The sequence below is a fragment of the Larimichthys crocea genome, chromosome VI (assembly GCF_000972845.2).
Source record: "Larimichthys crocea isolate SSNF chromosome VI, L_crocea_2.0, whole genome shotgun sequence".
In the NCBI taxonomy this organism is placed as follows: domain Eukaryota; kingdom Metazoa; phylum Chordata; class Actinopteri; family Sciaenidae; genus Larimichthys; species Larimichthys crocea.
This window is the reverse complement of record NC_040016.1, coordinates 20,116,005-20,128,326: the sequence shown is the minus strand read 5'-3', so window position 1 is coordinate 20,128,326 and position 12,322 is coordinate 20,116,005. Positions and strand designations below refer to the sequence as shown.

The 12,322-nt window shown below is 37.3% G+C and overlaps 3 protein-coding genes and 2 long non-coding RNA genes across 17 annotated transcripts in view; 1 reads left to right on the top strand and 4 right to left on the bottom strand.

Moving 5' to 3' along the window:
• The window catches only part of angpt4 (angiopoietin 4), a 158,404-nt gene that overhangs the window by 69,463 nt on the left and 76,619 nt on the right, over positions 1-12,322 (top strand). The gene's annotated exons all lie outside the window — the stretch shown is intronic.
• The window catches only part of LOC113744035 (uncharacterized), a 42,890-nt gene that overhangs the window by 20,340 nt on the left and 10,228 nt on the right, over positions 1-12,322 (bottom strand). Inside the window, exons 6-7 of one of the 3 annotated variants that reach the window (XM_027279257.1) lie at positions 607-915; positions 383-572 (exon numbers count right to left, since the gene is read on the bottom strand). In XM_027279257.1, the coding sequence (XP_027135058.1) occupies positions 655-915 (261 nt within the window). In that variant the 3' untranslated portion in view covers positions 383-572; positions 607-654. Of the gene's footprint in view, positions 1-382; positions 580-606; positions 916-12,322 lie in introns of those variants that run through there. The other 2 variants (XM_027279256.1, XM_027279255.1) reach the window with 2 other exon arrangements.
• On the bottom strand, positions 1,745-2,853 carry LOC113745850 (uncharacterized). Its single transcript, XR_003462455.1, has 2 exons — positions 2,777-2,853; positions 1,745-2,362 (listed from the first exon to the last, which is right to left on the bottom strand). It is a non-coding gene; the product is annotated as an uncharacterized LOC113745850 (long non-coding RNA).
• Positions 3,212-3,979, bottom strand: LOC113745851 (uncharacterized). The gene is made up of 3 exons (XR_003462456.1): positions 3,785-3,979; positions 3,591-3,674; positions 3,212-3,239 (listed from the first exon to the last, which is right to left on the bottom strand). It is a non-coding gene; the product is annotated as an uncharacterized LOC113745851 (long non-coding RNA).
• Positions 4,385-8,523, bottom strand: LOC109140334 (uncharacterized). Its single transcript, XM_027279261.1, has 4 exons — positions 7,761-8,523; positions 6,086-6,367; positions 4,789-5,114; positions 4,385-4,672 (listed from the first exon to the last, which is right to left on the bottom strand). The coding sequence occupies exons 1-3, from the start codon at positions 7,798-7,800 to the stop codon at positions 4,801-4,803; spliced, it is 636 nt and encodes a 211-aa protein (XP_027135062.1). The 5' UTR covers positions 7,801-8,523; the 3' UTR covers positions 4,385-4,672; positions 4,789-4,800.

Genomic DNA, 12,322 nt, shown 5'->3' with positions numbered 1-12,322 from the left:
AGACATGGCATTTGATTCAATGCTGAAGGAATCACTTCCTTAAATTTGGCTACAGCACTATCAGATAAACATCTGCTGTAGAAGCTTCTACACAAAGGCTTATAGTCCGGTAGTATGAACTCAAAGGTTATTAAAAAATGGTCAGACAGAAGAGGATTCTGTGAGAAGACTATTATATTATCAATTTCAATGCCATATGAAAGAACAAGATCAAGAGTGTGGTTCAGACAATGAGTCGGTTTATTTACAAGCCAATTGAGTCTAATAGAGAGATAAACGCAGTACTAAGACTATCATTGTGGTTGTCCACATGAATGTTAAAATCACCTACAATAATTACTTTATCTGTTTTAAGGATCAAGCCTGATGGTGACCATAACACCACAGTGCAGCAAAAAGCAAAAGCAACAACAGAAATAGCTACAGTTGCTGAAAGTCTGCCAGATTATTGAATAAAATGATGTATTTTTTACACACTGTCATCATATTAACTTTTTTTAGCAAATATCATTCAGAGGTTTAATTCTGCGGTGCTTTTTGAGGCGGTGGTTGATGAACTGGTGACTCCTTGTGTCTAAACCTTGAATCAAACAAAGTAAATAATATCATGAGTCCTGTGATTTGTAAAGTCAGAAATGAATGAAGTGAAAACTGTCAGGACTTTTCAGTGTGTTGTGGGTTGTTGACGGTCGAATAGAAAGGGTTTTCAGAAAATCCTGATGGGTGATTGACAGTTGAGTAGGTGGGATGTTGGTGTGAAGTGTCCTGCACAGTAGAGTAGGTGTGTGTGTTGGGGTCGTCGTGTGAGGCAGAAGAGCTGTTTGTGGGAAAGTTGGCAGTGGTGTAGATCGTTTTCACTGCAGTTTCTGAATCTGGCAGCTGGGGGCGCTCCCGTATCTCTGCGTAGGCAGCCTCCTTCCAGAACAGAAAAAAAAAAAAAAAACAGCATCAATATGCAATCCTAACAACAGCACTAATAATACTAGTAGCAGAAGACCTGTGGAAAAAATAAACACTCATAACTATTAGAAAACTTAGTTAAGAACAGCTTATGTTGATGCTTAGATCATTTCTCAAGACAGCAGTACATTTCGCTTTCGTAATGAGGTAGCCGACAGTTACCTCATTACGAAAGCGAAACAATGTACTGCTGTGGACAGGGAGCAAAAAAATCAGCATCAGTTTAAGTGTTCACTATATTTAAAACATTTTCACAGCTTCACTTTGTTGTCAGACCTTTCTGACATGGAACTGAAGCTGTTATGTATGCAAACTGACCAGACCAGACTCCTTTGACAAAAACAGTAATATTACCAGAATATTTCCACGTCTAACTCAGTGAATTGAAGATTTACATTACGAAAACCAGAGTTGGTGGTTGTTGAAATAGCAGAAAGGCTAAAAAAGAAAATTGAAAAGAAAATTTTCTTTTGTTTTTGTCACGTTTGGAGTGTGTTTTGACAAGGAAATGAAGTAAATCTTAGCCTTGTAAAAGAAAGAAGATGTGCAGTTGTATTCTTCTGTTTAATCAGGAAAGCAGGTGTAAGAATATTTCCTTTTCTGTCAGTCTATCAGTTTATTTATTACACTAAATGTCAGTTTCTTTCAGCTCTGGCTGGCTTTCAGGCAGATTGATTGAGAGTTTTGTGGGACAACTGACTTTTTTGATTTTTTTTATGATTGATTCGCAGAATTAATTGTGTGATAAACGTCCTTGCATAATCATGCCCAGTTCAAACTGATGTTGGGACACTTTCCAAAAATTTTAATGACAATATCTCCAATCTTGATTAAAACTAATTCCTAATACTAGTCCTAGTACATAAGACCCAAAATGACATAGTTAGAAGGCTGCTGTGGATTTTGATTTCCAGTGACAGATTGACATCATCTGGTTTGCCCCCAAAACTAATAATCACGTAATCAAGACATAAACACACTAAACTGGCAAAGCTGGTCCGTCAGCCCACCACATTTGTCCGAACAAAAATATCTCACTAATTATTGAATGAAGTGCGTTGATGCTTTAGACAGAGATTCCTGTTACCCAGAGGATAAATCCTACTGACAGTTATGATTCTGTGACTTTTCCTCTTGCACCACCTGCATGTTTTTACTTGTCTAGTGATGCAGCTTAACACCAACATGGATGGGCATAGACATTTCTGTTTCTCAGACAATGCATTGTTGTGTATCAGAAGTCTGGGTGTTGAGTCCCGACTCGTGCAACATTTGTTCCAAAATTCAGTCTTCAAGGCACCGGAGAGCTTCAGAGTTGATCGCAGTAGAACTTTAATGTCTTCACAGAAAACGAAACCCGAGTCCGTTCATGAAGGGAACTGATTCATGCTCGAAACATCGGCTATTATGTTACCAGCTGTTTTTCATTCTCTTCCAATAAAACAAAATATCAAGATCACATGATCAGTTTATTAATTTATTTGTGCTGGGATTTCTAAAACTACTAGCATAGCATATATCAAAACTGCTGTATCAGCATGTGCTCAGTCCCGCCCTTAACGTGTTCAACTTTCTTTCAGCTTTTGTGTGTTCTTGAACACCCTCCGCAGCCCAGGCGAAGACAATCTGTCTACTCCAAAAAGAATGTTACAATGCTACAACAAACCCCTGCGAACGTATACTTCATATTCTAAATAGTTATACTACACAAAACCTCTAAGATGTGTTGTAACCACAAGCATAGTTACAGTCTTTACACTATGGTGACACGTGTTTTTATCTAACATCAAAGATGATGAGTATGTAATCATTACACCTGCTAAACATTGCTGCTTCATATTTCTATGTCGTGTTCTTTACAGCTTTATTGTCATTGTGAGCATGTTGCCCTGCTTGCATTAGCTTTAAAGCACAATGTGGAGAGCTGATAGTATGAATGTAGGCCAAGACATACTACTGGCTATTCAGAAGAAAGAAAGATGAAAAGTAACATATAATAAACAAGCGTTAGGTAGTTTGAGCACTTACCTGAAAAGTGAGTGAGACATGCTTATATTCTGACAAAGAATTCTACCATGGCATGATAAAAATTACATTTGGTTTGTTAAAATATAGGTTAATGTGTAACCCAAACACTGAGGCTCTGGCACATGCATGTATGAGTCAATTCCAATTGTTTCATCAATGCTGACAAACATTGGCACAATATACAAACACACACACTGACCTCGTTGTGTCGTCTGGCGTCTTCATTCCTGGTGTTTTTGTATGTTCACGTCCTGTCAAAGACAAAGAAGGAGGTGTAAGAAAGAAATGAACAAAACAAAAAGGAGAGGAAATAACTTGTTACATGTGTTGACGTCTGTATTTTATTTAAAATATTTATCAACGACCTTGTGTAGAGAGACATTAGTATGCACTGACGCTGACCAATCAATTTTCACACACGGAAAAGGTCATCTGGATCTGTTTGTTCTTTTATTTACTCATTCATCCATTAATATGATTTTACTTGTCTGACTGTGTGTGACACATAAACTGAACTTACTGCCAGTAAGTAAAAGGGTGTATGCTTATAAGTGTGTGAATGTGTGTTTCATGTGTGCAAACTGCTTCAAGAAATGTCTTACGTTTGTAGAGGAGAACCAGAAAAAGCAGAAGTGCAAGCAGAGCTACACAGACGACTACAGCAATGATTGTTAACCGAGAGTCACCTGCAGAGATAAAACCACACAGCAAAAGGATGATCAGACCTAAACCATCATAACACACAAAACTCATCCAGAACCGTCACCTCTTTCAGAAAACAAAGTGCTTCTCTCACCACCAGTCTCATGAGATGCAGTAGTTGTAGTAGTAGTAGGACACAGCAGAAGAAGTAGAATAGTTCGATGTGGTGAGGTACTAGTTGGACGCCCTGAAAATTGATATAGATTACAGTTACAGTATAGAAAATAAGAAATACAAAGTTTGACAAACACTAAGTTTAAATTAAGTAAAATTAAAAATGGGATCAGAAGTCGGGGAGTCTAACTGAGTTTTGTATAAACTTGTGAATGAACTGTTTTAGTTTGGAAGCCATTGATTTGCTTCGTCTGTATTTATTTTGGATCAAGTGTTGCATGAACAACACTAATGATTCTCAAAACACAGTTCATTATTAACACGTCTTCATTAGATGAACTACAAGTTGATCAGTAATCAGTAGTTATCGTAGCTTTTATTTTGATGCCAGCAAACATTTTATAAGAGAGCATAACCCATGCTTCAGATAACCTTAATTATTTTGTGTGAGTAAATCCAACCTAAAGTATCAAATGTGTCAGACTCACTTAACTTTTAGTTGTATTTCTGAATCCAGCTTAATAAGTAAATTAAAATTAATTAAATGACATGATCACCTACAATCACGAGAGTCTGTGGAAGAAGGGGTTACTGGTTTTTGTTTTCAGTACTTTCTGCTCAACACCAGTATGTCCCAGTGTCGTCTGTTGTTACTATCTCTCACTGTTATGGTGATGTTTCTCTCTTCTGTCATCCCCATGGAAAACCTCCCAGTGTTTCTTGCCGAGCTGCGTGGCGTTCACTAGAGGTTCACATATGATGGATCTTCCCCTACAGATGAATTTATTTTTCGGAGCACGGTCTGGATATGCACACCAGTATGTAAAATTCTGTCCAGTAGTTAGAGACCTTGTGAAGATTCTAATATCTAACAAGACAGACGACAGAATTAGTTAGTGACTGTATCAACAACATATTTCAGATACACCTTAATTATTTGTGTGAGTAAATCAAACCTAAAAGTATCAAATGTGTCAGACTCACCTTTAACTCAACTTAACGTGGTATTTTTCTGAATCCAGCTCGGTAACTTCCTTCATTTGACTTTACTCCACACCAGTAGACACCAGCATGATGTGAGGACACTTTACTGATGGACACGGTGAAGCCTGTGTTGGTTTTTGTGAGAGTGAATGTCTCGCTTGACTTTGGAGAAGATTCAGTTGATAAGATGTCCTCACAGGTGATTTTGTTCTCTTTGCAGAGAAACAGGACATCGGACTCGTCTCTGTTTCTTGGATAATTACATGTGATGGTGGTTTTAGCTGTTCTGTACACAGTTTGAATGAATTGTCCTTGGCAGCCTCTGTCTGCAAATATAAAAAAAAAGTTGAAGATGCAAACTGTAAGTAAGGGAGTAAACTTTATTTCTTAAGTGCCTTCAAAACCAGAATTATCATGTACTTGTCACAAACATTAATTAGCATTTATAGTAACTCATAGCAATGAGTGTTCGTTAAGCCTACACCAACCGCTATGCAGTGCAGCTATCATCTATTCTTAGCATCTACTTTCCAGTGAAAACAGCCGCCCCTTGACTGATCACAACCCCCAGAAACCAGAGGTGGCCTGTCTGGCAGCAAATACAGTAGCCTACAAGGTGGTTTTCTTGTCAGGTTTGGCTGCTGGCATTCTGTGGCTGAGTCAGTTCTGTTAGCTGCGACAGTAAGAAGTTTGCTTAGTAATCCTTCCATCAGGACAGTCTGTTAATCACTGTAACATTATTCCCTGTCGGAGGTTGTGCTCGAGCCTGCTCTTGAGCGTGGTCCTGTTGTTCACTAATGGCAGATTCAGTTAGCAGCAGTTAGTTAAAATCGTAAGGTTAAAGCTATCTGCCCATCAGGAAACTCTAAAGCTGATCAGCCTGAGTGAAGAATATCTGAAAATTATCTTTTTGAATCATCGTTGGGCCAGATACTAAAGTATAGGTGACATATTGTACATGATAAAAACACTTCAGTTATGACTTTATGGGATTAAAACAGAAAAAAATGAAACATAAATTATCATGATTACTGTTCTATGCATGTCATCTCACCTATATACAGTAAAGTGTGCTTCGTCCACTTATCAAATATATCTGCATGTCTTGTAATTTGTTCTTTGTTTGGTTCACTGAGGCAGATTGGTTTCTATCTCCAATAGTCAGTGTTTAGTTTGTCTGTTCTGGGCTACTGAAACATGACCTGCTGCGTCAGTTTATGGCTTGATGTGCATCAAAAACATAGTTTATGAAAATTTGAGTCATTACATGAGTTTATTAAAAATACTTGTCTCTTACCTTTGTCCAGTTTTACTGTGTCGAAGTTTGACCCCTGTTTTTTACACTGGTATTCTGATTCAAAGTCTTCTTGTTTAAGGTTTTTGATGAGCACTCTGACTTTTTTGTTGTTTGTATCACGGTACAGGGAAACACTGTTGATGGTTTCCCACTCATTGTTTTTAGAACTTTCCATGAGTGTATGTCCTGATTTAGTTAAAGTAAAACCAGATCTTTGATAGTTGCAGGTGAATTCAACCCATCCGTCTCGGCATCCCTTCACATTAGACACAGCCTCACAACCTGTAGATCAGACAAAAGTTCACATCATGTCAGATACTCAAACAATCCTGGAGCTGCAGTAGTCTAAACTAGTATCAACTGTATTTGAAATTATTTTGTGTTGAAACTGTTTTGGACTTCTTTTATGACATTGTATGACAGTAATGCTGAGTAAAACCACCCCTCTGTGTTATTTTATAGCTGTGATGATCTGAACTGATCAGTCTTGATTATATTTGACTTATCAATATTTTTATGCAAACAATAGATCATATGACTACCAATATTTGAACAAGGTTGCTTGTAGGCTCAAGCCAACAGCCAACTCTACCGAGCAGTTTATCTTTTTTTTTTTTTTTAGCTCAGTGCTTCTTTGTTTTATGCATAATTTTGCTGTTTTTGCTCAGCAGGGTCATTTCAAGCAGTATCAGGCAGCTGTTTTCAGCAAAAAAACACAGTACACTACTTGTGTAAGTGAAAAAAAATATTTACATAGAATATTTTTATAGTACTTTATAGAAAAAAACATGTTTTGCATGAAGCGTAATCCATCATCATTTTTTGGAGGGGTACACAAGGGTTAAAGGTGATAATTAAATATTGTAGTTTGTGTCCACTGCTCCCAAATGCCCAATACATAGTAAATGCAGATATAAAAATGTGGCTGTCATAATAATCATAATAATAGCAAGGCGGCCATTTTAAGCCAAGTGTGGCCAGACTTTTCATCATCTCATGATTATCAGCATACAGGCCATTAGTCTCGGATAAGTTGAGAATGAGACCATACAAACTGTAAAACAACTTTATAACTGTATCAACACTAATCATCCTGCTCTAACCTTCACATATAGAACAGATCCAGAATATTTCTGCCACTATTACTGACAGTAATTATGTAAATATAATTAATTAGTATTCATGAGTTTCCTCTTGCACCTGAACATGCGGGTTTAAAAAAAAAAACTGGCTAAGAAAAGCTGTATGTAACTTTCACTTCCTCTTCTTTTAGGTAAGTCTGAATTCTTGTTGAATTTGTTGAATATTAGCGACCCATGTTTGCATGAAGAAATAAAAAAAAACATCACTGCCTGTATTTTTCATCAACAGGCTATATTTTATATCAAATTAAGCCCTGATAGCTTCATATTTACATGAAATCACAAATACTGCCTGTGCAGTGACCTTTTATAAACAGACTACAGGTTGTGTCACTGCCGCGTTGGATGAATTATTCACAGTGAGAAGCAGAAAATATCTGTATTTAAATAAGAACTGATTTTTGACCCTGTTGGTTTTATTTTGAATCAGTAAGACTGTTAATGAGACCAATGCAAAAGTAGCTGAAACTACACCACATGATGTATTTATTAAGTATCTAGTATCAGGAATCAGGCAGTAATAATTGTTTTACCTGTCATCAGTGAGAGGAGAAGCAGAAGAAGAGTCCTCATTTTGAAAATGCTCAGTGAAAATATTGTGACTCTGTTACTTCAGCTGTCAGTGCCCCTGTTTATTCGATGGTTGATCTTCAGCATCTGCACGGCAGAGTCTCCTGAGATGATATAATAGTTATCCATGCATATCCACTTCCTGTCTACTGACTACCTCTATATTTCTTTCACACTCACTGATATTTTTTCTCACAACTCTAACAGGCTTGTACATGAACCGATTGGTCTAGCTTGCTGTCAGTCAACATAATAACAGTCCTGGTCATCATGAACAAAATGAACTATCACACTTGATGCATGTTGCTGTGATCATGCAGCATTTAAGCATCACTTTTGGGTATGTCCCAGTCCATAATAAGATATGAACTGTGCAGATTTCACCAAATAGTTTCTGTGTTATTTATTGTCAGTAACTATTCACATTCTAGGTGTTGACCTTTGACCCCTATGAAGTCAGAGAAGCTGATTTGATTTGAGTCAAAGTAAATCTTTGTTGCAATATTTGCCTGTGTTATTTATTAGTTCTAAGTCTGTTGTGAGATCAAAGTTGCTGTCAGCTTCACCAAAGTCAGCTGTTGTTATTTGACACCTTTACAGTTTTAATAAATGCAAAATAAGCCTTTTCGTCCTGTGCAAGAAGTGCTGCGTGTATGTACACACACAAGCTGCAGGGATGTGGTCAGGGTGTATGATGGTTCTTTGACACATGTCTTATTTCTCAAGTCACTGTGCAATTTTTAAATATTCATGATCTCCTTATAATTTAAAGTGCCTAAACATAAAAAAAATGTGATCAGTGGTTCAGTCATATGAGTTGATATTACAGAGATAACAAAATGTTAAGATCAGTTAAGCTTTGACCGATATGTTCACCATCAACATTTTGTGACTTTGCAGAAACGTTAACAGTTCCTCATTCTGTTGATCGAAGTGTGAAACTTTGAGGAGGAAGTGTGAGAGGTCTGCTGTGGTTGTTGAGTGTCAGGGAGTCTTTCTGTTTTGTCTGTTAAAAAACACATTATAGAACGCAAAGGTAAACAAAAATAGAACAAATTTATTGAAATATATCAAAAATAAAGCTGATTTTTTATTGAAGACATATAAAATGACCAAAAATGCATACAGTATATACAACAAGAACACAGAAGAGGAGATGCATGTGCTGTTATAATTGTTTTAGCATGCAATCATGTCCACTCTATTCCATCATCATGAAATAATTCTTTCTCCTCTAGTGTAAAAATGTATGCATTTAAGAAGAAACAGAAACATTTGCAAGGTGTACAACTAAGATTGATCTTTTGATCCCATATATAATCCTTATTTTAACACATATGTAATTCTCTGGCTTTCGAGTGATTCTTATCTTTACACATATATAATCCTTATTTTGACACATATATAGTTTGAAGTAGAGGGGCAAGGGAACTGACTGCACAGATAAAGTTTGGTTTGACATAATCATTTTTTGTAATGAGCATTATGGTAAGAAGGTTGAACCAAGCAAAAGTATGTGGAAGTCAAGATGTGTTTTGAGTGCTGTAACATTTTTGATGCCTAAGTAGCATGTAGAAGACAGGCTCAAGGCCTGACTGTGCGGGAGTGGTGCAGGTCGAACAGTGGCTGAAACTGACGTTACAAAACAGGCATAGCAAAACGACAGGGTGATATGGCCTGAAAGGAGGAAAAAATGCCCAAAGTTCCCCGGAGGCACTTGAGAGTTGGACCATTATGTCATAGATGGAAGATAAAAAATGGTTTGATGGGTAAATAACATTTGAGGGTATACAAGGAGATGATTGAGGACAGACAGATCAGTCTTTCCGTGGGAGACTCTGGCTTTGTTTGTCTGTGAAGATAATAAAGCTCATCTACAGTCAACTTTGATGAATCCTGCATCTTTACTTGAAGATTTACACAATTTGACTGATTGAAGCAGAAATAGGACTTGGTCTCAAGACATCTAGGGTGACTGATTTTTGACCTGTCACTCCCTAACAGGAATTCATATGATTGCTAAAAAGAATTAATACAAAAAAAATGAAGAAAGACAACATCACATATAAAGAAAGTCTATTAAAATGTGTTTTAAGAAGTGGTTTAAAAGAATTCACTGATTCTGTGAGTCTCATGTCCTCAGACAGGGCGCTCCAAAGTTAAAAGGCTCTGATAGAAAAAGCTCGGTCACATTTAGTTTTGAGCCTTGGAACAGCCAGAAGGGATCCACCTGAGGACCTAAGGCTGCGGGCTGGCTCATGAGTTGTCAACATGTCTGCTATGTAGCAAGGAGCCCGACCCAGGTGTGCTTTAAAGGCGATCAATAAAATCTTAAAATCAATTCTAAAAGAAACAGAAAGCTAGTGAAGAGAAGCTAAAACTGCTGTAATTTGCTGTTGTTCAAACCAGTAAGAAGACTAGCTGCTGCATTTTGGTCAAGTGTCCAAAAATGTCTGAGGATCACAAACATTGGGATTCATAGTCTTGAAGACAATTAATGACAATTCATCAAACAGTTGATTAAATAGTTCAGTCTTGATCAAAATAAGGGACTGAGCAAATGACAGTTGAGTATTGCCATCCCTAGAGCAATGTTACTGTTAGTCAAACTGTGTAACGTTGGTAGGTAAAACATCGAAACATCAAACATCTTTACCGTCATTTCTTTTTACTTATCATCTGATAATAATAATATACGGTCTCAGTGATAAGTTAGTCAGTGCCTCTCACCCATCATTTGTGACTCCATCTACAGAGCCAATATTCTTCACAGTTGAATATTCGCAGGCAGACGAGCTGGGTTTGAGGATCACTGCCTCCCCATTGCCACACTGCTTCTGGAAGTTGATTGTAGAGTAACGCTGCGAGCCAGAGGGATCTGTGGAGCAGTTGGCAGTGGCATTTCCTGAGTTTCCGTTCTGGACGTGCTCCTCTCCGTCCTCGTAGTCACAATCCTTCCAGGGAAGGATAAAAAATACAGTCTGAACAAATCCCGTACATTCTTAACATTAAACACTATCCTTACAAAATGTGTTTATTATAGTATAGTTAGGAACACCTTTACTGCAGTGTGAAACAATAATGCATGTGTACAAACCACGAGTAACTGATTTCAAAGCTTAAAGGTCGAATAAAATATACAAACATATTTCTATATTTATTTTACATTATGCTCATATATTTCTATGTCATGTAGGAGACATTCCTACTAATTCCTAACAGCTCAATTCGACGTTTAGACTATTTTTCAAGACTGAGTAGTCATGGCAGGTTCTGTCAGTAATACTGGCATACTGCATCACCTATGCAGTACCACCACACACAGCGCCACAGGTTAATGCACTAACCTCTCTGATGTTCTGTGCCGCTGCTTCATTTCTTGTGTTTTTTGAATGTGAGAATCCTGCCAGAACAAGATGGAAGAGAACAAAAAAGAAATAAACAAGAAGAAAGCCAGTTGTCTCTCCATCTACCTTGTTTACAACTAGTACCTGCTGTACTTTCCAGGTATAAAGCAGAGTTGCACTTGTATTGTTTCCATTCATTGAAAATAGATCTATATTACTGCTTATGTGTATTCCCAGAAACTACAACCCTATTTCTAAAAAAGTTGTCATGCTGTATAAAATGTAAATAGAAACTAAATTTGATGATGTGCAAAATACTGACTAAGGTCAACCCTGAAAAAGACGATGTCTACTTGGCAACATATGTTGGTCCAAATCCTTTATATATATAGTTCAGTGCTAATGCTGCCCTCACAAATGTGCAGGTTAACCATCATACTATGTGCACTAATGCACTCTCATATCATCACGTATGGAGCCTTCTACTGTGTGCTGATAACTAGTCAGAAAAAAATCAACCTTCACACATAAGGCGGTCATGTCTAGGCACTAATAAAAGTCATACAGTATGTGTGACACATCCCATCTCTTTAAGATGTGATGTTGTAAATGTGGTTTTGTGTTTTCTCTTCTGTGATTTGTTAACAACTCTCTTACGTTTGTAGATGAAGAACAAAATGAGCACAAACGGCACCAGCAGTAGCACAACTACACGAGCAGTCATAGTAATGATGTGCCAAGAGCCGCCTGCAAGATAAACAACACAACAACAAAAATATATATATATATATTTTTAAAAAGGTCGACACACGTCATTATCATCCAGAAGTGTCTGTGCCGAGGAATTTAAATTTGTCACAAATTGAAATATTAAAATGTAAACGTGAACGTCTTCGTCCTCCTGTTGCTCTTCTGCAGCAGAAGGTTTAAGATACCAAACATGCTCTCTTACCATTGTTCTCAGCAGATGTTGAAGTAGTCGTAGACTGGGCTGAAGAAACACCAGATGTGGGTGTTGGTGTTGGTGCTGGTGGTGGTGTTGTTGGTCGTGATGTTTGTACTGAAAGCAAACAGAGGAACATTGAAGTTAGACATGAATAAATTAATTCACAATGTTTTATCGAAGGATGGGAAATTACAAATAAAATTTGGCATTTATATCAAACCCGTACTCTAAT